The 23,876-nt window shown below is 38.0% G+C and overlaps 1 protein-coding gene across 4 annotated transcripts in view; it reads left to right on the top strand.

Annotated features, from left to right (window-relative positions):
- wnk2 (WNK lysine deficient protein kinase 2) overlaps nucleotides 1-23,876 on the top strand; it is a 173,402-nt gene that overhangs the window by 131,811 nt on the left and 17,715 nt on the right. For all 4 annotated transcript variants that reach the window (XM_043708025.1, XM_043708024.1, XM_043708023.1 and 1 more), the window contains 5 exons: nucleotides 533-626; nucleotides 2,038-2,132; nucleotides 3,743-4,395; nucleotides 4,701-4,915; nucleotides 5,789-5,983. In XM_043708025.1, coding sequence (XP_043563960.1) covers nucleotides 533-626; nucleotides 2,038-2,132; nucleotides 3,743-4,395; nucleotides 4,701-4,915; nucleotides 5,789-5,983 — 1,252 coding nt within the window. The remainder of the gene's footprint in view (nucleotides 1-532; nucleotides 627-2,037; nucleotides 2,133-3,742; nucleotides 4,396-4,700; nucleotides 4,916-5,788; nucleotides 5,984-23,876) is intronic.

The following is a 23,876-nucleotide window of genomic DNA, read 5'->3' as shown; positions in this document are numbered from 1 at the left end:
TCAAATTAATTTTTGAAGAGCCGCACTGTTATTTTGTACACAAACATGACTGACAGCAAGTTCCCACAAAAAGCTGTTTCATGACTTTGTTTTGGTAGAGTTTGAGGGATAAGTATTGATTTGGGCATCAAAATGAAACCCCTTTCTTAACTGAATAAAGTCATTGAAAGGCAATGAGTATCCTCAAAACACAGGAATAAAAATGACTAAATTAGCTAATTGTGGTTCTGCAAATCTTCTGTGACCTGATTACTATTACTCTTGACTTGGAGTTCTCGAAATAGTGACATAAAAAGCCAGAGCAAAACACTTTGCATGGAAGTAAGGATTGGAGTGTACATGCAGTACTATATGTAAGAGTCAGTGAAATGCAGAAAAAGCATATAAAGCCTCTGAAATTATTTGAGTAAATTTGTCAATCTTTTATTTGATGTAAACGGTTGCATTAAAATACTTTTATGTAAATAGTTTTCATTAACTATGTTTTTCTAACAATTCATGACATCTACTTTTGTTGTGCCTTGCTCTGCAGAATCAAAAGCTAGAAGTTAAAGAGTTTATTAAAAGCTATGTACAACCACAGACAACCGAATTGTCCACAGGAGCATCGATTATAAACAGTCAAGGTGTGCTAACTAAAGTGTTACTTATACTCTTTAAACAAAACCACATTTCTCATATAAATAATGAAGTGGATCACAAAACACTTCTGTGTATCTTATGTTACATATGTAGTCTTAGACTGAGGTGAATAGTTACATTTGTAAGATGTAGCAGGTGATCCTTGAATATTTACTTCACTCTATCTAAAATTTGTGTTCAGTTTGCTGAGGACTTAAAGCTTGAGGGGTAAGCAGTAAGGAAGAAACAGGCTGCGGAGGTATTTTGACAGGTTGTAATTGGAAAGAAGGTGGAGCATAATGTGGGGAAAATTTGAAGTTAGTCACATTACATTCAGAAGAATAGGAAAACCGAATATTTTTTCAAAGATAAGAAAGAAACAAATGTTTGTTCTCTATGATTTGGGTTGTGGTGTACACAATCTCACAGAAATTTGACAAAGCATAATCAATCAATCAAATTAGCAAGTGGTTTGTCAGCCTTAATTACAAAAGGACAGTAAGAGTAAAGAAAGTCTACTTGCAATTATATACCACACCTGTAGTACTGTGTACAGTTTTGTTCTCCTTCTCTAAGGAAAGATATGTTTAACTTTGTCAGATTGAGTAAAATATTTCAATATTTTTGCTGTTGAAAAGAAAGGGTGCTGGTCTCGTTGATACATAAGATGCTTAGAGGGATAAATATGATAGATGTTGAGAGGCTGTTTCCTGGCTCTGCACTCCCTCTCCTCCCTTCACATCTTTCATATAATGTGACATCCACAACCATACTAAATACTCCAGCTAGATCTAACAAGTGTTTTGTACAAGTTCAACATTAATTTATTGCTTGTTTATTCTATTTCTATTAACAAAGCTGACAGCACTGTATGCTTTATTAACTGCCTACTCTACCCGTCCTACCACCTTAATGATGTGTGCACATGAATGCCCTGGTGTTTCTGTTCTCCCTATTTTATGGTGTCTTTCAAAGTTTTTCTGACATATATCACCTCGCACTTCTGTAAATAGAATCTCATCTGCTACCTAACTGCCCACTCCACCAACTTGTTAATGTCCTTTTGGAGTTCCATACTATCCTCTCAGTTTGCAATTCATCCAAGTTTAGTGTCATGTGCAAATTTGAAAATTGCCTCCTGCACACCAAGATCCAGATCATTAATATATGTCAAGAAAAGTAAGGGTCCCAGTACCAACCCTTGGAGAATTCCACTACAAACCTTCCTCCAGCTCAAAAAATATCCATTGACCATTGATGTGTTTCCTATCACTCAGCCAATTTTGTATCTGGCATAAGGATAGTCTCTAAATTGATCTTTGGTGAAAGTTTTCAAATTCGATGAATTGATATTTAAGTTTCATGATTTTGAAATGTTGCTGATGCCAGAAACCTATTAATTCTGTCATATTGTAGTTACTATCGCTGACATCAATGGGGCAGGCTCATCCGATACAATGTTTGTTATGTCATCCACAGTGGATCTTCCTCTAACAATAGACCAGTTTGAGGTATGTGTTAAAGAATTACTCGGTGTTCTGCAAATGTTTGGATTAGTTGTCATTTATATTTCTGCTTCATGTTGTCCCTTGTGTGTTGCACTTTTGTTTTTGCAGACAAGAGTGTGTTTATACTGATGTTTCACTGCAGATATGTTTACTTTCAGGTTAATATAGGTCAGATTTTCTGATGGCCAGACGATCATTATTCCAGCTTAGATGGGAGTTATGCAGAGGGATCCTGCAGAAACTCCATCATAGCAGACTCTTAAACCATTTGCCCAGAAATTGAAGTTTCTGCTGGGAAGTTCCTCTGTCTGAAACCCTACAAACATTTCTATAAATATTAAACACTTCACTTCGGGTGTTACTGAGGAAATGTTTGACTATTAAATGTATAGTCTAACTCTTGAGCAACCATTAAACAGGCCCCATATGCACACACTCACTCATTCTCACTCCCACCCCCCCCCCCTTCCCCCCTCCCCCCTAACCTTCCATCATCTGGCCATGTCTCTCTCCCTCTCCCTCATCTCCCATCATCTGTCTGACTCTCTCCCCCTCTCTCCTGTTTTCCACTCTTTCATGCAACCCCTGCTCCTCTCTCTTTCCACACCCTTCCCAATCCAATTTTCTTCTGTCCTACTCTATGCAGTTACTTGCCACTTTGCATCCTAACCCCTCTTCACAGCTGGCATACCAATCACCTGATCTCGCCCCCACCAATCCAACTCTTCAAGCACCCTTGACATCTCACTTGCTGTGGCTGTCAGGACCTTTTTATAATTTCAGAATGTGGCAGCTGACTGCTGTGAAAAAGGGATGTGGCATGTCTTCCACTAACTGTTCTATGCTTTGTATGGACTGTCAGAATGGAAGTAGGGCTCCACATTTCTGAGAGGACCCCTGAGTCAGACCTTTTTTAAAAATAAAAGGCTGGTATGGCAATCTGTGCAAGACTGCCACTCACTGAAAAATCTGCCCCATTGTTTTTCTACAGTCCATTCAAACCAGTTGCATTGAGTTTTTTTTTTTAATTTCTATCAGTTATTGGTACTGTTGTGATATTTTTCTGCCAAAACCTTTCAAGCTGTTTAATAAAGCTTGTACACCTGTCTTATAAAGTTGATGTTGGTTTGCATTGTGTAGAGTTTATGTTAAGGTATCAGTGGAAAATTAGGATTATGCATACTATTCATAATTTACAAGATGTTCAGTAGAATGTTTATCATAGTCATATACTTGCTGCTGACCTTAAGGGATGTGGGCAAGTGATGAATAGAAAGATGACCATCTTGCCAATTGGTCTATATATTTTAGTAAAGGAAAACTGTAAAATAATGTATTCATAAAGGAGGAAAAGTCATTAAAATATGAAAAGAGAGTGCAATTTAAATTTTTTTTTAAAACCTGCGCACACTTGTCACATCTGTTTTTCATGTAAATGAAACAATCCATTCTGAGAGGAATTAATTACAGAATAACAGACAGGGATCCTCATCTTCTGAATAAAATGTAATTAAACAAGCATTGATTAGTAGAATGTGCTAATTTGTCAGAGACCCGCTTTGTAAAGAATGATGCTGATCTTGTGAGTAAGATTGTTCACTAATTTATTTCAGGTTGTTCCAACATCTCAGGACATTGTGAACAAAATTGAGCATTATGCAAAAAGCGAAGCTACGCCAAATGAAGCGCCAGATTCACCAGGAGGAAATGTATTCTGTCAATCATTAGCAAATGGTGAAAGTGACCAGAAGAAAGAAAAAATGGAAAATAAGCTGCTGTCCATTACAAGAATCGACACAATTGGCAGATTTTCAGTTATTAGCACAAAAGATGAAGTAACTTTAAAATATCCTTGTCGCAATAGATATTCTGCACCTCCTGAGCTTTATTCAAGTGCATCTCCTACTAGCCCTGATTTGAAACCTTTGGTTACTCGAACTCAAACTTCTGTTCCATTGGAAGTTGCGCTTCGCAGCCATCCATCTTCAGATTCTGATGAACCATTCAGTACAAAACCAAATGTTCAACCATCAGTTGTTTGCAATCAGACAAGCACAGGTGGAGAATTTCCTTTACCAAGAAAATCAGCTGCTTTGTTAAAAACTGAGAGGCAGAGACCTGAACTTGCACATGGTCAGGCAGCAGCTCCTCCAACCATAACTGTTAATTCTGCATCTCCTTCCCAGTCATCGTATATGAGCAGTGACAATGACTCTGAATTTGAAGATGCTGACATGAAAAAAGAACTACAGATACTGCGAGAAAAGTGTGTTTGTTCATGCTTGGGTTCAAGTATATATAATCTGCTTTGGTGAATTATTCGTCTGTATTATTTTGGAAATTGCAGTAATGAACTTTTTAGCCAATTAGCTCAAATAGGAAAATAAATGTTTTCATAGAATAAGTTAACATGCATTTATCAGCGTATGCAGAGTAGTTTGCGTGTGCAATTTTTCTGAGCTGGGTTCATTTATGCACTAAAGCCTGGCTCATGTAGGAAAGCCGCTTTTACAGTTAGTTGCAGTAATAGTGTAACTTTTTTTAATGACAAATTTTAATACTCTCTCCTAGACACATGAAAGAGATCTCAGAGCTTCAGGTTCATCAAAGACATGAAATAGAGGAATTGTATAGACGTTTAGGAAAACCTTTACCAACAGCTTTAGGATTCTTGCAAGCTGTGCCACCTACAGGCAGAAGACGGAGACCCAGCAAGAACAAACTAAAAGCTTGCAAGCTTCTTAATCCATTAGTGCAGTCACTGAAGAATACAGCCTCCAATTTAAGTGAGTGCACATATTTTGAACAGATTATTCAAGAATTAAAATCTTTAAACTTTAAAATTAATATTATTTTAACTACTGCAAAAAATAGTGCACCCTGACAAACAAGTTATATGTCAGAGTCAGAGATGTACAGCATGGAAACAGACCCTTTGTTCCAGCTAGGCGAAAGTGAGGACAGCAGATGCTGGAGATTAGACTCAAGATTAGAGTGGTGCTGGAAAAGCACAGCAGGTCAGGCAGCATCCAAAGAGCAAGAAAATCGATGTTTCAAGCAGGAGCCCTTCATCAACCCTTCGGTCCAACTATCCCAACCTGACCAGAAACTCTAACCTAATCTCGTCCCATTTGCCAGCATTTGGTCCATATGCCTCTAAATCTTTCCTATTCATATACCTATCCAGATACCTTTTAAATGTTGTAATTATACCAGCCTCCACCACTTTCTCTGGCAGCTCATTCTATACACACACCATCCTCTCTGTGAAAAGGTTGCCTCTTTGGTCCCTTTTATATCTTTCCCTTCTCACCCTAAACCTATGCCCTCTAGTTCTGGACTCTCCCACCTTTGGGAAAAGGCCTTGTCCAATCCGTGCCCCCCATGATTTTATAAACCTCTATACGGTCACCCCTTATCCCCAGTGAAAACAGCCCCAGCCTATTCAGCTTCTCCATCTAGCTCAAATCCTCGAACCCTGGCAACATCCTTGTGTTTTTCCATTAACTCCTTAAGGTTATCTGTCATGGATTACCAAATGAAATAAAAGCTTTTCTGATAGAAAATTTTAGAAGGCTGGCCTTTTTGATGACTCAGCAATTTTTTCATTAATGTCGTGTTGCTCAAATTCTTAGAGTGCAAACTCTTTCTTGTTACAGGTCTTCAAACAGATAATTACACAACTTCTACTGCTCGAGATGGCCCAAGAAGCTGTGATACACCAGAGCCTGCTCAATCCCAAGAAGTGCAGACTAAACAACCCTGCTCTATCAAGTCCTCCTTATCCTCCGACAACGTTTATTCAGGCTTTATTAGCGATGCAGCTGGTGCTGCACAAGGTGACACAGCCCAAGGTAACTGTATAAACAGTTTCTTAAGTATATGGTACCATAATAATTTTGGTTGCTGAAAATCTATTGAATTTTAATGTCTTTGCAAAATCAAGCACAAGGTTTTGCCAAATGTCTTACTTTGATAGGAAACCGTTCTTTAGAATTGCAAATAAAATTTTGCAAATATGTAAGTTACCAGGAAAATGGTAAGTAAAATTTAATATGGCCAAGTGCACCATGTAAGAAATTAGGCAGCGTAAATGTAAATGATGTTGATATGAATATTCTTGATGCTCAACACTTTGTGTTGCTTAGAAGCAATGTGACCAAAAAGCAAATTGAAACCTTGGAGGAAATTCAGAGAAGAGCTAGAAGTTTGATCCATAGCATCAGCATTGAATTATGAGGAATTGTATTAGGCACAGTTACTACAGCTTTTAAAGGAAGTAGTGAAAAAACAAAATGGTGAAATATGGAAAATATTTAATCTAAAACAAGAGAACAAAAAAAACTACTGCCTGCTTGAACTTCTAACCTTGGAGTGCCAAGATAACAACAATGCTGTCCGGAAGGGAATTCCAGGATTTTGACCCAGTGACCGTGAAAGAACTGTAAAATAATTCTAAGTCAGGATGGTGTGTGATTTCAAGGGGTTCTTGCAGGTCATGGCTGCAATACATCTGCTGTCCTTGCACTTCCGGGTATTAGAGATCATGGTTTTGGAAGCTGTCAGGAGTTTTTGTGCGTTACTGCAGTATATCTAACAGATGGTATGTTCTCTTGCCAATGTGCATTGGTAGTGAATGGATTATGTGCTGAAGGGTGTGATTTTAATGCCATCAAACAGTTTGATTTGTCCTGGATGATGTGTTTTTGGCAGCTGCACCCATCCAGGCAAGTAGTGAGTTTTCTTTCACACATAGTGGACAGACAATGAGAAAAGGGGAAGTGAATTTGATGCCATGGGACCTGAGTTCCTGTTGTAACAGTAATATTTATAAAGCCAGTGTGGTTCAGTTTCTGATTACTGCTGGGATGTTGATGATAAGAGTTTCAGTGATGGCCGTTGAACATTTAGAGATGATGGTCACAATCTCTCTTATTCAAAATGGTCATTATTTGGAACTTTTGTAGTGTGAAAGTTTCTTGCTATGTATTAGCCCACACCTGGATGTTGCCCATTGTTGCTGTAAATGGGCATTATCCGCTTCAGTATCTCCGGTGTTGTGAATGGTGTTGAGCATTATGTAATCATGAGCAAATATCTTACTTTCTAACCTTATGTTAAAAGTAAGTAACTGATGTAGCAGCTGAAGTTTGTTGAGCCAAGAACATTGTGCTGAGGAACTCCTGCAGTGATGTCTTGGGCTGAGACGTTTGACTGACTTCCAACTATCACAACCATCTTCCATTGTGCTTTGTATGATTCCAATCAATGGAGAATTTTCATCCGGACTCCCATTGACTCCAATTTTGCTAGGCCATCTTGATGCTTGTCAATTGTGGTCTTGACATCAAGGCCGGTTTCTGCTTAGTCCAATGAGGTCAGAAGCGACCATTGTAGAACCTAGACTGATTACAGTGAAAAATTGTTCCTTTGCAAGTACTGCTTGACAGCATTGTCAATGGCCCCTTTCATTATTATTGATAAAGAATAAAATGATAGTCAATGCTACTCTATAACTTACATTTGTACACAGTGCAATTTTCCACTTTGTTGAGTAGATGCCAGTGTTATAGCTGTATTGGAATAGCTTGGCAAGGCATGACAAATTCTGGAGTACAGATCTTTAGTAATATCGCCAGAACTTTGTCATGGCTCATACACTTTGCAGCATCCAAGGTATCTGCCCTTTCTTGATATCACATGTCATATTTACAGAGGAATGCAACTACTTCAGCAATGTTTTTTTGCATTAATATGCTGGTTGCCTCCATTGTTGCTAATATTGGTGAAACTGTACCTCCCATTACTAGTTTAGTTGTCCACCATCAATCACAACTGGATGTGATAGGACTGCAAAGCTCAGATCTAATCCATTGGTTGTAGAATCGCTCAGTCCTATCTATTTCATGCTGCTTCTCCTGTCTGACACGTAAGTGAAGCTACACCAAGGAAAACGAGGTTCAGGTATGCCAGATGTTGCTCTTGGCAGGCCCCTCTACACACTTCTTTGAACCAGAGTTGATCTTCTGACTTGATGGTGATGGATTTTGAGGAATATACTGGGTCAAGAGGTTAAGAGATGTGGATGAATGCAATTCTGTTGCTGATGGTGCACATTGCAAATGAATACCCATTTTTGTGTTGCTGCATCTATTTGAACTCTGTCCCATTTAGCATCATGTAGGATATGCTCAATCTGAACACCAACTTGATCTCCACAAGAACTGTAGACAGATATATCAGCGATGGCCAGATTGGTGGAGAGAAGGCTAAGCTAATTTTTCTCTTGGGTCACCACTTGTCAAATATTGCCAATAACTATGTACTTTAAGACTCAGCTGGCCCTGTCAGTCTTGGTGCTGCGGAGCAACACTTGTAGATGGACTTTAAAGTCCCCACCCACATTATATTCTCTGCCCTTTCCATTCTCCCAAGTGCTTTTCAGAATGGAGAAATACTGTTTCTAATTTGCATTGTTTATCACATGTGCTGCCTGATTCAGGCCTAGGTCTTTCAGCCGAAAGATGATGTCAGAGAAGAAATGGTAAATTCACACCCTGCCTCCCGGAAAGAACTTTATTTTCAAATGTGTTTATGTGGTGTGATTTTCTTTTCTTTGCGTTTAGAAATACCTGGTGTTTTAAGTAAAAGGGAGATATTAATGTTTATTCCAGTTTATAATTTCTCTTATGCTACATGTTATCATCCTAGCCTTGATGGTGATTTCACACAGAAAGCATTAAATAGTTCACCTTATGGTCAGTCCCAGAAATTCTACTCCTTTTCTTGATCACTAGCAATAAATCCAGTTGATTCAAGCAAATAGTCCTTGCCAGTTTCTTTTTCATCCACGTCAAAAGCTAGAAGCCACTGTCAAAAATGGAATTTTGTATTTTCTTGGAATTGAGTTGTCCATGAATACAGGCTCAATGTTTTGACTTGATTTGAATTTAAAACAAGTGTTTAAAATAGTAAACAAAAACAAAGCACTGAAATTACTCAGCAGATCTTGCAGATTCTGGAGGGACTGAGTTAAATTTTAAGTCAAATGTGACTCTTTGGAACTGAAGAAGGGTAGAAATGTGTTGGGTTCTATGATTTGAAAGTGGGGAGGTGGCTAAAGGAAGATCAAAAGGGACAGTGTAGGATAGTAACAAGGGTAGGAGAGGTTAAATGACAATGTATGTTGTTGAACAAAAAGCAAGTGGTTGTGGTTGTAGTAAGAAAACAGACCACTGTACATAGTTTGTAATTTCCAGAATAATGAATAACAAAAATCACATCAATACATTTTTAAAAACAAAAATCAGAATTGGTGAGAGTTCATGGTCTGAAATTGCTGAACTCAAACTTAGCAGAAAGTTGTAAACTACATAATTGAAAAATTAGGTGCTATTCCTCCAACTTGCATTTGAGCGTCACTGGAACACTGCAGCAGACTGAAGACAGAAATGCAAGCATGTTACATGGTGAATTAAAGTGGAAAGCAAACTGGAATTCTGGGAGTCGTGTTTGCAAGCTGACATGTTTCACAGCAGAGCAATCACCCAATATGTTTTCGATCTTGCTGCAGTAGACGAGACCACGTAGTGAGCCCTGAATGCAATATACTAAACGGAAGGAAAACTAAAGATAAAACTAAAGGCTCTGTATCTGACTTGATTCAAAACGGTTGATTGAAGAACCCAAGCAGGAATAAGTATGAATGATCTGGTTGCCATTACGAGAAATGTGTGTATAAGATGACATGGATTGAGACTTGAATTTTGAAGGGTACAGGACATTTAGGAAAGATAGAAAGGGAGGGAAAGCTGGCGGGTGGCTCTATTTGTTAATGATGGTATTAGCACAATAGAGGAAAATGAACTAAGTTCAAGAAGCCAGGATGTGGAAACTGTTTGGGTAGAGGTGAGAAAATATAAAAGCAAGAAGTCACTTGTGGCAGTGATATACATGCCCCCTAACAATAACCAGTAGTCCAAACACAAAGGAAGAAATGATGAGAGCTTGCCAGAGAGGCATGGCTATAATCATGAGAGATTTGGGCAGTTCAGGTGAGGAGAATGTTTTCATTAACGATAGTTTCATTTAGAAGAGCTTATTCTGCAGCTGACCAGTGAACAAGCTATACTGACCAGGTACTGTGCAATGAGAAGTGAAGGCACCTCTAGATAGCAGCAGCTATAGTACAACTAAATTTTACATTCAATTTGAAAGAGAGGAGTGAGTCCGAGATGAGTTTTTAAAAATGTTTATAACATATGATAGAGCTAGCTAAAGTGAATTAGCAAATTAGATTAAAGGATGCATCTATAAATGTGCAGAGGCAGGAATTTAAGAGAATATTTGGAATACACAGAAGGTACATTCCAAAGAAAAATATAAGTTACAAGGAATGGGCCTGCCATCCATAATTAACTAGAAATGTCAAAGTTAATATCCGATTTGAGAAAATAGCAAATAATTATCTATATTTTTAGAGGCAGGTCAGAAGATTGGATATGACATTAAAACCACCAAAGAATGACTAAAAGAATTGAGGGAAAAATTAGAGGATGGGAGAAAGCTAGTCAGAGATATGAAAACAGTTTCTGTCAATTTTTTTTTTTAAATTACAAAACGAGTGTTGATCTATAGAACTTGAGACGAGAGAATTAGTATTGGAAACTAAGGAAACGATAGGTGAATTGAGCAGCAGTTTTTTCATTGGACTTCATTATAGAGGATCCAAGTAATGTCCAAGAAGCAGCAATAAATAAGGAAATGAGAGAGAGGGACTATGGAAACTCATACTAGAAAGGTGGTACTGAGTGAATTGTTGGCACTACGGGCTGACAAGTGCCCAGGTTCTGACGGACTTGATCCTTGGGCCGTGTAGTGGCTAACGAGATAGTTGATACATTGGTTTTTAATTTTCTAAAACTTGCTTGATTTGGGGACAATCCCATTAAATTGGAAGATAGCAAATGTAACTCATGTGTCCAAAAAAAAGACAAAAAGCAGTATCCTACCAGTTAACTTTATTACAGTCTAAATGTTAGATGCTATTGTTAAAAAAAACTCATAGCTGGTTATTAGAAAAGTTCAAGGTAATCAGGCAGAGCCAGTGTGGCTTTGTGAAAGGGAACTTATATTTGATCAATCTTTTGGAGATATTTACAAAGGTTACATGTGCTATAGATAAAAGGGAAAGGTTGAATACTTCCTGTTTAGATTTACAGATGGCATCTGTTAAGGTGCCACTTTTAAGATTGTTGTAGAATAAATACTCATGATGTGAGGGGTAATGGCATACATCGAAAATTGGCTAACAGGAAGCAGAATCGCATATCTGGGTCACTTTCTGATCAGCAAGATGTAATAAGTGGTGTGTTGCAGGGTTCAGTGCTGGAACTTCAACTATGAATTTATATTAATATCTTTGGCTGAAGGGTGGTTGCCAAATTTGCTGTTGACAAAGGTAGTTCAGAAGCTAGTTGTGAAGAGGACATAAGACTACAAAAGACATGGTTAGGTTAAGTGAGTGGGCAAAGATGAGGTAAATAGAGTATAAAGTAGTAGAATGTGAAATTTTCCATTTTGTCAGAAAGAATTTTCAAAAAGCATATTGTCTTAATAGTGAGAGATTGCAGAAATCTGGGATGCATAGGGAACTGGGTTTCTTGTTGTATAAATCACAAAAGATTAGTATACAGGTAAAGCAAGTAATTAGGAAAGTTCGTAGAATGTTATAATTTAGCACAAGGGGAATTGAATACAAAAGTAAGTCCAAAGGTTATGCTTCAGTTATATCAAGCCCTGATGAGACCACATTGTTGTACAGTATCAGTCAACTTACTTAAGGAAGCATGTAGATGCATTGGAATCAGTTCAAGGTGAGGTTTACCAACCTAATACTTAGAATGAATGATATGACTTATGAGAAAAAATTGGAGAGGCTAAACATATATTTGCTGGAGTGGGGAGTTGAGGGAAATTTAAGATCCTGAGGGGTCTTGAGGTGAATGTGGAAAGGATATTTCCTTTTATGGGAGAATTTAGATCTAGCAGGCACTGTTTATAAAGCAGTGATTGTCCATTTGAAACAGAATTTAGATGAAATTTTTTGAGACTTGTGAATCTTTGCAACTCTCTTCCTGATAATGTGTTGGAGCAGAGTCTTTGATGTTTTTAAGGCAGGGATGGATATATTCTTAAGTAACGTTATTGGGGTTTGTGGGAATGTGAATTTAAATTACAATTTAGGCAAATAATTCAAGAACCCAAGTAATATTTTGAGGACCAGTGCTTGAATCTCACCACTGTAGATGGTGAAATTTGAATTTTAAAAAATATCCAGTATTAGAATATTATGGCTGAAACCATCATCAATTATCAAAACAAAATCTGCTTTACTAATGTCCTTAGGGAAGCAAATCTGTCATCCTTGAGTGGTCTAACCTACCTGTCAGTCCAGACCCACATCAACATACTTGATTCTTAAATGCCCTCTGAAATGGCCTAGCAAACCATTCCATTGTATCAAGGTGATAAGTCTCAAAAACCAGGTGGACCATCTAGCACCAGCCTAGGCACCAGAAACTGCTCTGTTGACCCTCAAGCGTCCTCCTTACTAACACGAGGCTAGTGCAAAAATTGAGAAGCTGTCTCATAGACTAGTAAAGCACCAGCCTGACACTGTCCTACAATCATGATCATACCTTGCAGGCTATGTCCCAGACAGCACTATCACCGTCCTTGAGTATGTCCTATCTTACTGTTGACAGGACGGACCAAGTGAAATTGGTAGCATGTGTATACTCGGGTGAGTGTTTCTGTGAAAGTCAAATTGACTTTGTGCCTCATGAAGTCTCATGACATCAAGTCAAACGTGAGTAATGAAGCATCCTGCTGATTACCGCAAAGTACACCCCTATCTCCATGGTTGATGAATCAGAATTGTTGAAGGATGCAATAAAGGTGGTAAGGATGCAGAATGTCCTCAGTTTTGAGGGAACTACAGTATCCATCATGGGTAACTCAGTAACTCGCTGAGTGGTTGAGTCCTTAAGATTGTGGCTGCTTGATTGGTCTGTTACAGGGGGTGAAAGAACTAGTAGGAGGGAGAAAAATATTTGACCTCATCCTCATTAACCTGTCTTCTGCAGTATTGTTAGGAGCATCATCCCATAGTCCTCATGGAGGTGAAGTCCCATCTTCACATTGAGGATACCTTCCATCATACTATGCAAAATCCAAACAGATCCAGTAACTCCAGACTTAGCATTGATGAGGCTGTGTGGGCCATCAGCTCAGTTGTACTCCAATAAAATCTGAAGTCTTGTGGCCCAATATATATCTCACTCAACTCATAGTCATACAGCATGGAAACAGACCCTTCAGTCCAACCAGTCCATGCTGAACATAATCCCAAACTAAACTAGTCCCACCTGCCTGCTCCTGGCCCATATCCCTCCAAACTTTTCTTATTCATGTACTTATCCAAATGTCTTTTAAATGTTGTAATTGTTCCTACATCCTCCATTTCCACAGGAAGTTGATGCCACATGCAAACCACCCTCTGCGTAAAACATTTGCACCTTATGACTTCTTTAAATCTCTCTCCTCTCACCTTAAAAATGTGCCCCCGAGTCTTGAAATACCACTTCCGAGGGAAAATTTAACTATTATTAGCTCTGTCTATACATCTTATTATTTTATAAACTTAAGAAAGATGTTATCACTGTGCCAAAATGTTAATCGTGATTTAGTGAAGATTGTAGGAAGACATGCCAGGAGCAGCACTAGGCATATCTAAAAATGAGTGGTCAACCTGGTGAAGCGACAGCACGGAACTACTTATGTGGCCAACTGCAAAAGTAGCAAGTGATGAGCAGGGTACGTAATTGCACAATCAACAGATCAGATTGAAACTCTTGTCATCCTGCCTCATCCAGGCATGAATTGAGATGGATAATCAAACAACCCATTGGCGAGGCTGCAAAAATTCAGTGAGCCCAAGACCTTAATGTAAAATGTAAGACTGAAGCATTGACAACAGTTTTCTGACAGACACACCAAGTAGGTGATCCATCTCCACTTCCTGTGGTCGTCTTTTGTTAATTCAATTCATTCCACGGGATATTAAGAAACAGTTGAAGGCACTGGCTACTGCAAAGGCTATTGGCCCTGACAACATTCTGGCAATTGTTTTTGTGGTCCAGAGCTTGCTTCCAAGCCAAGCTGTTCAGTACATCTAGAAAACTGACAACTGTCCAGTTGTGTCCTGTGCACAAAAAGCAAGACAAATCCAACTCAACTGATTGACATACTATCATTCTACTCTTGATTGTCTATCAAGTGGTGGAAGGGGTCATCTCCTCCTATCCAGCTGCATCTGCATAGCAATAATCGGCTCACTGAGGCTCAGTTTGGGTTTCATAGGAGTCATTCAACTCCTGACCTCATTACTGCTTTGGTTCAAATATGGACAAAAGAGCCAGAAAGAAAGGGAGAGTGACCACTCTTGCTATCAAAGCCACGTTTAACAGAATATAGCATCAAGGAACCTTAACAAAACTGAAGACAATGGAAATTGGGGTTAAAACTCTCCGTTGATTGGGATCCTATCTTGCGCAAAGATAGATGGTTGGAGTTGTTGCGGTAGAATTGTTCCTGCTCCAGGATAACTCTGCAACAGTTCCCAAGCCCAGTCCTCTTCAGCTCCTTCAGTGACCTCCCCTCCATCATTAGGTCATGAGTGGGATGCTTGCTGATATTTGCAAAATGATCATTACCATTCATGTCACTTCAGATACTGAAGGAGTCCATGTGAAAATGCAACAAGAGCTCAACAATATTCAAGATTGATTCAATGTTGGTGAATAACCATCTCCAATAAGGGAGAATCTAACCATCATATTGTGATGTTCAATGTCAGGACATCACTATCAACATTCCAGGGGCTACCATTCACCAGAAATGGAACTGGATGAGCTAGGTAAATACTGTAGTCAGAGAACCACGTTGGATAGTAGGAATCCTGGGGCGAGTAACCTGATTTCACCGAAGTCTACACACCATTTGCAAAGCACAAGTTAGCAGTGTGGTGGAATTCTTGCCACTTGTCAGAATGAGTGCAGGTCTATAAACATAACGAGTTTGATCCTGTTGAGGACAAAGCAGCCTGCCTGATTTTTACCACATCAACAAACACTCACTCTGTTCTCCACAGAGTAGCAGCAGTGTATATCATCTACAAAACACACTGCAGAAATTCACTAAAGCTAATTAGCCAGCACCTGCCAAACCCACAACTACTATTATTTAGAAAGACAAGGGCAGCAGATACATGAAAACACTACCATCTGCAAGTAACTCTCCAAACCTAAGGGTCCTAAGGGCCAACACAGAAGGTAATGCATGAATGGAATGAGCTACCAGAGCAATTGGTGGAGGCTGGTATACTTAAAAGGCATCAGTTGGGTACATGAATAGGAAGGGATTAGAGGGATATAGGTCACATACAAGAAGATGGGACGAGATTAGTTTAGGATGTCTCGTCGGCTTGGATGAAGGGTCTGTTTCCATGCTGTGCAACTTTAACTCCAAGCCACTGACTGTCCTGACTTGGAAATAGATGGACATTCCTTCAGTGTCACCGGGGCAAAACCTGGGCCTCTTTTCCTAATGACATTGTATGAGTACCTACACCAAGCAGACTGCCGCAATTCAAAAACTTAGTTCACCAGCACCTCCTTAGGGTAGGGCCATAGTGTTGGCCCTGCAGGTGCAGGTGATGGCAAGCCATAAATGATTTTTTGAGAATATCAGATCAGCCTAGATCTTATTGAATGGTGGTACAGGCTCAAGGGCTGAATGGCTAACTCCTATTCTTTGTTCATATGGACAGTGATGGTAAAGGAGCAAATGTTACATCCCCATGATTGCCTGGGAAGATGTTATGTGAAAGTGGAACAAGTTGTTGAATGAGTGAGATGTGGTCCAGGATACTGCCGAGGGAATAGCCCTTTTGTAGTACTGATGGGTTTGAAAGCAAAAAATGCATCTTGTGGAGTCGTAATGCTGAAACTGCTGAAAATGACAGAATTGAACCTTTGAGTGTGGAGACTGAGAGATGAAAAATGAGGATGAAGGAACCAAATAGAAGTTAAGGGAGAGAGATAGAATCCAGGAAATGGGTTCGATGTGGTTGAGGGCCCTGTCTACAGTTACAAATGGGGAATGGAGGAGGAGGTCCTTGCTTGAATAAAAATGAAGATCTATCAGAGGCATTGTTGTAACAGAGTGCATCTTTAGAACAAACATGATGAAGGCAGAGAATGGAATAGAGGCTTTACAGGCAGCAGGGTGTGAGGAAATCAGTTGGCTTATGAATATCAGTCAACAGCTGAGCCCTAGAATTGGAGACAGAAGTTGAAAATGTGTTGATGATGGACCATGGAAAGATGAGAGGTTGAAATTGGAAGCAAATTAGGTTTTTTAGTCTGGGGATGAGCAGGAAACAGCAGCATAATTGTTTTTCTGATGTATACATAACTATGAGTAGGATGGCATAACTCATGTTCTACATCAAAGCCCCTCCCCCAAAAGGCATAATTGAGATCCAAGCATGTACCCATTTTGATATCTTTTACTTGGAGAAAGTGACACAAGTTTAAAGATAAATTATTAAAAGATAGAGTATGTTCAGCCAAGCTGGGACTTGTTGGTCTCTGTTTAAGGAAGAGCTAGAGAACTCTCAAACAGTCCACATGGGGGCCAGAGTTATCGGGAGATTGAGCACCCACTGTTTAGAGATGGTAGTGCACACCAGGACATTTCAAATGATGTAGGAAATCATTGATCTGGTTCGGAAGAAACAAGAGATGAAATAGATTTGAGTTAGGAAGTAGCAGTGGCCTAACTGATGATTTACCAAAACAGTCCTGACTGTGGATTGTCTTTCGATGAAAGAGGTCAGGTAAGAGACCAGAGAGAGATTAGATTAGATTCCCTACAGTGTGGAAACAGGCCCTTTGACCCAACAAGTCCACACCAACCCTTCAAAGAGCAACCCACCCAGACCCATTCCCCTACGTTCACCCCTGACTAATGCACTTAACATTACGGGCAATTTAGCATGGCCAGTTCACCTGACCTGCACATCTTTGGACTGTGGGAAGAAACCAGAGCACCCGGAGGAAACCCACGCAGACATGGGGAGAACGTGCAAACTCCACACAGGTGATGATTCCTAGCCAAAGAAGAGAATATGAAGGTGAAGGCAACAGAGGAAAAGCTCAATGTGGTGTCAAGCTCAAAATTCATTGATGTCAGGGTATAGGGGATAAAACAGTCATTTGGTCAGAGCGAACTGTATAGCACCAGAGATTATTCTGTGTATGATGAGGTTAAAGTATTATTCTATTCTATCAAAATGTGTGATTTTCTTTGCCAATTCTATATGTACAATGTTTCCTTGTTATTATAAAGTAACTTTCAGGTCAACCTTTCTAATCCTTGCATCTGATATTCATTGTACGTGATGTATTTTAATTCATTGAAAACTATTAATCCTCTCACTCAGCATTTTTCATCAAGCATAATAAGAAACAATGCTGACAAGAAGAATTGGACTTGATTTATGACTTTCTATATAGAGTATGCATATAATTTGCTCTAGCTGTTCTTTTTGCCTAATCACCCTTCATCCACTTTGCTACGAAAGGAATAAGGGTGCAGCACTTTGGCAACAAAGTACTGTACTAGGGAATTTTAAAAAAAAACTCTATCTGTTGATGCTCAATACATAAAAATCACAATTACCATTGTAATTTTTCAGTTCTGAAGTTAAAATACTATTTTTTAAATGGTACAAATATCTGGCTTAATCAATACACACAGTAAATTGAGTTTCTAAACCACATTTAAAATCTGGTAAAATTTAGATATGAAATTGAATGCACTATGACGTACTTTAAAAGAAAAGCACTTAAACCTTTTGCTTGCAGTACATTTTAATGATCACTGGAATGCATTCCCAATAATCTATCAATCTAACAAACTACTAAATTCTACATATTGTAATCTTTTCTCTCTGTCTGTCTCTCTCTCTCCCCTCATTTGTTTGTTCTTCCCAAGAAAAGCCATGTACCAAGGCACAAAGCCTCTTTGTGAGAATGTTGGAGGTGGGTGAAATGGTCCACTGATTGAGGCGATGATTCCTAGCCAAAGAAGGGAGCATGAAGATAAAGACAACAGAGGAAAAGCTCAATGTGATGTCAAGCTCAAAATGGTTTCAAGCTCAAAATTCATTGAGGTCAGGGCATAGGGGTGAAAAGGTACTGCAAGCAAAAGGTTTAAGTGCTTTTCTTTTAAAGTCTATCTTAATGGATTCCATTTCATTTCTAAATTTTATCAAATTTTAAAAGGGGTTTAGAAACTCCACTTAATGTGTGTATTTACTAAGCCGCACATTTGGATCATTTTAAAAGAAAAGTACTTCAACTTCAGAAGTGAAAAATTATGATAGTAAGTATGATATTTTAGAAAGATTTTGCTTTTTCCAAGAAAAGTCATGTACCAAGGCACAAAACCTGTTTGTCAAGCTGCCGTTTTCCTTGGCGAACATCCTGAATGCTGTAATTCCCACTGGCCAGAGTTGTACTATGCTTTATATAATCTCAAAATTGTTGAGAGATGACTCCCCTGACTTCATTGTGCTGATAAATTAGATCAGAACTACATCCCTGAGTTAACTGTTGCTTTTGTGTAGATGGATATCCAAAAATACTTTGTATCATTGCAAAATTGACAGCCTTAGCTTGAATCCAACTTGACCTTGGTTCATTGACTGCAGTTTACAGCTGACAAATACCAGTTTAAAGAATGTACTAAGTGTATTGTACTCACTCACGTTAGCAGCACATTTGCTAAAATTGGAATGATGCAGAGGAGATGAAAAGTATAGAGAAATTAGTGCTTATTTCTATCTTTGAAAGTTAACTGTAAACATGTTATGTGTGTGATATTATATAACAAATTAGTTGTATATATATTCAGTGTGAACAATAGGATGTGGTTCTCTAACTGTGGTTTTCCACATTCTTTAGAAGCTTGGTAGTGATAAAGGAATTTGGAAGAAATATCTAACTAGATCATATCCAACCTTCAGAACATATTTCTACAGGAAATTGTCAGGCAAGGTCTCTTTGTATTAAGGGTGATTGTAAGACGTTTGACACCTTGTTATTTAATGAGGGAAGCCACCAAAAATATAAATTTGCCTCAGTTTGTATCTAACTGCAATGCAGTATTGGACCAATTTCAGCTTTTTATAAGGATACGTTGTTAAACTTTGCATGTAAGCAGCTGTTGAAAAAGATTCTTCTGTAGGCACTACACCAATATGTTTTTTTGCCTTGAGCATTTTACCTTTTCTGCTTTGTTATACTGCTTTTTTAAAATAAAATGTGAGCTCCTTCAGTGATTAACAAATTTTTAAATCTGCAACTGTCAAATACGCACCATGTTAGATTAAAAAGTGGAAGCTTTTGTTATCTCCAGGACTCTTGTCAGAAATAATGTAGGCTGGTGCTTGATCAGAATGTGCACTGCAATGCCCCCTTGTGCCAATAATCCTGTGATTATTCATTGTCATTGGTTGTGCAGTCCTTTGGAAACATCTGGGTCATGGAAGAATCTTTAACAATATTCTGTAATTGACCAGAATTATGTGCCACCAGTGGAAGTTTCCTCTGCAGGTGGAAGTTGCAAGTGTCCATTTCAGAACCTGTTTTCTGTGTTTTCCTGAAACTTAGTAAATTGCTTAGTTATGAACTTACCCAACACATCCCCTCATAAACAGTCTGCCAATCAGAGCGTGGACTGCAGTTGAAGTTAAACAACATCAGATTATGTGGGTACTTTTACTATGAATAGCTAATGCATTTTGACAGGAGTCAGACCTGGATTGACACTTCAGAGAAACCACATGTTCCTCAACATGTGTACTCAATTTCTAGAGTCTTAGCCCAGTGCCTGACAAAGCCCATCTCCTGTATCACAAACTGAAGAGTAACTTTGACCTTTCATCAAATCTTCCCAAGTGACCACATGAGATTGTGTAACTCCATTTGATCCACAATATATGCATCGGAGACTGGCATGGAATATGCCATTGTTGGCTTTTTTTCAAATCAAAGATGTGCAGCGGAGTGCTTTTAAGCTTTATGATCCCCATCCACTTCTGCATAATGTATCCGTCAAAAGAAGGGGGATCTTAAATGGCAAGCCTTGCCTGCAAGAAGGAAGAAATGCATATACCAAAGATGGTAGTTATTTTGCTTGCATAAAGTCGTGTGTGCTCTCACATAGCTGCATGACCTGGATGGCTTTTCACGGTCCAGACAAAGATGAATTTTCATTTATTGGGACTGCCTAGTCTATCTAGCTTACATTTTGTCTTCTGACTGCATTCTTTCTTGTTGAAAAGGAACAATGTCACTACTTTCGATCACTCTTCAGGTAGTTACTGTGCATTTTCTCCCAATCTGAGGTGTACAGGCCACAATTCCTGAGATTTGACTTCAAGGAAACTTGATATAGTCCTTTCTTACAAGTGGTGTTTTAAGTTGTGAATACATAACCATCTTCATGATTTCATCATCAGTCATAGGTACTACATGTCCATCTAAACTGAGCTCTGATGGTGAGTACTTCAATTCTAGACATTTCTGCTCTTTGACATACGTCAGTATTGGGCACTTTGTCCACCCATTTGATGGCCATTAGATTCTGTATGCATCTCATGGAACCAACTCTTTAATGCAAAGTATGAACTCCATATCTCTTGGGCACATAGGAGGATAGGTATTGCCACAACTTGGTACGCAGCAAATTCTGTAGGAAGTATGGTACCTCATTTCATCCATAGTCTGTAACAATATGGTCAACTGTTGAGCTTGTTCATGTAATTTTGTTTGCCATCTCTGTCAATGCAGATATTTCTGTAGACTGTGCTTCCCAGGTAGGTGAAGTTATCTAGGGCTTTTCGAATTGTGGTGTTGACATTTATAGAAGGTTAGATCTAGTCAGAATTGATGGTTGGTGGAATATCTCTGATTTCCTTAAGCTGATGTTTAGCTCATGATCATCAACTACCTTTGAAAAACAAACCATGATCCTTTTCAAGTCAGCTCAGTGCCGTGTGAGGGTACAACGATTTATAGAAATCGTGGAACATATAATGGAGAGTACGAAAAGTGAATTTAAATGAGAAACTATGCATTTAAAAAGATAATTGAACTGTTGCCAGATTTAAGAAAATTGAATTCTTCAGTGGTTAAACATGTTAGTTTCTACTTTGTTTTTGTACAGTAGAACTTCTTGAAGATAATATAACCCTAAACTACAAAAATAATGGCAGACAAATTTGAAATGCTAATTGTTTGCCATGTCCTGTTGCTTTCCATTTTCAACTCTGTTTTCATTTTTACCATTCACCTGTTTAATATCCTATTTACTTGTGTTCTTCAAAACTTATAAACTTTTCAATTCATCTCCTTTTGTCTTCTGAATTTCATACTCATTTTGAAGATAAGAGGATGTTTGTTAGTGTGAAAATGGAAAGGGATTACCAATAAATAAATGCATTTTCCATATGGTGCAGAACTATGTCTGGAGGACTTAAATTACATTCAGATGCTTCTGACTGACTTAGATTGTTTCCAAGTGCTTTACCTTGTTAGCAGCTTAAGATTAAAATGTCTCTCTTGTTTTTACAATGGCTGTAGATGCTTGCTAGTATTTTTTTTTAAACAAGTAAACACAATATTCAAAAACAACCATTTGATGTCTATTGGCTGTAATGTATTAAAGTTCTGATCTTGAATGTGGATATTACATTTTAAACTAATTTAAAATTAATGAAACATGTTCATTTTTTGAAATTTATTTTAGTATTCTAGAAGAATTTATAGTAAGTTAAGTTTGCAACTTTGTTTCAAGTCATTGCCTGACTTTAGCATAAATAGTTCTAATTTTTATTGTGAATTTCTTCCAAGGCTTGGGAAATATTTTCTTCTCTTTACATTGATGCTTATTGCATTGTGGTAAAAATAACCACTGTTACCCGAAAGCCTTAGAGCATTCAGAAGGTTGTTAGATCATCATGCTAACATTTTTCATCGCTAAGTTTATTACATAAAGACTACTTTGCTCGGTTTTCAGGCCAAAGAAATATCTTGTTTTGGAAAAGTGTAACAAAAATTAAATAGGCTCGAGGGAGAAGTCCAAAAACCTAAACCTTCTGAGGCTTTGAACTTTTTACAGTGTTTTAATGTTTCCAGCTCTTGTCATCCTGTTAGTTATACAAACCATTTTGATGTTCAGATATTGTTTTGTTCTGCCATATTTTAATGGTATAGTTGAACTTTGTACTAATCAAATATTTTCATGCTGCTTAGTATTAGCTCACAGTGATCTATTAGCTCTTGTCATAGTAGGGATTGTGAATACTCAACCAAAACAATATTGAGCCAAGTTTGAAGAGATGTTTAGTGTACATTTTCAATTTACTGAAATAATTAAAACAAGATGCTGATTTAGCTGTTCATATCGCTGAATATTGTGTATTGTAGTGCCATTCAGTACTTGGTTATAGCCATAAAAATCTGCTATGATGTAGTGCCTAAACTTGAATAAACGCTAGGATCCAAACAGATGTTTCTATAATACAAAAAAGTAGTTCAGCAACAAAGAGATTTGGTCGATGAACACAGTACAGAACTGCAACGTAGAGATTTGCAGCTGACTTGTCCAATATCAGAAACTAGCAATTGGACAGTATCAGAATTCCATGATCCAGTGCCAGATAAAGTACTGAGAATAATATGGGTAATAAAATTATGCAGTATTTAATAATGCTATAAATATTACTTGATAAATATTTGATATCATATGGTATAATGAATATTGATTAAGAAATAGTTACAGCTCAGTTGAATAATTTACTGCTATGGGTGCAAAATCTGAGCAGTGTATTTTTGTGTTCTGTGCTGCATGATTCTATGATTGGCATGTTACAGGAAAAACTTGTACAGGAGCCATTTACCAATAATGCACCTTTTAGCAATATGTTCAAAGAATGAAAAAAAACTATTTAGTACCTTTCATCTCAGAGCATTTCAGGTCCAATTTTGCAATTCTGAGCTGTAGTCACTTTTACTTTGTAAAGTATCATAGCCAATAAGTTACTGCTAACAGCAGTGAATTAGATGTCTCAATTTGTGGGATAACTTCCTTGACTTTATGATTTTTTAAAATCTGGCTTTGAATAGATAAACTTGTTTCAGTATCTCATTTGAAAAATACTTCAACAATTTCGCACTTTCTTCTATTTAGAGAATAGTTTGGAGTTAGAACCTTCCAGTCAGCCTCCATGTGACTGTGCTGATGATTTCACTGTTTGCTGAATATTAGGTGCACATTGGACAATAAAGTGTCTTTAAATTATTGCAGTAGGAAAGCAAAAAGAGTGTAAATAATATATAAAAGAATCACAGATGCTGGAAATCAGAAACAGAACTGCTGGGTTCTGAGAAGGGTCATTGGACCCAAAATATTGACTCCGATTTCTCTCCACAGATCTGCTGGAACTGCTGAGCTATTCCAGCAATTTTTGTTTTTGTAAAAAAACTTGAGCTTTTTTTTAAACAGAATAAACTGCAAAACTATTCTGTTCAAATAAATGACAAACATTAGATA

Source organism: Chiloscyllium plagiosum, chromosome 18, assembly GCF_004010195.1.
Source record: "Chiloscyllium plagiosum isolate BGI_BamShark_2017 chromosome 18, ASM401019v2, whole genome shotgun sequence".
Lineage (NCBI taxonomy): Eukaryota > Metazoa > Chordata > Chondrichthyes > Orectolobiformes > Hemiscylliidae > Chiloscyllium > Chiloscyllium plagiosum.
The sequence above is the reverse complement of the archived record's forward strand: the minus strand, read 5'-3'. Positions and strand labels throughout refer to the sequence as shown.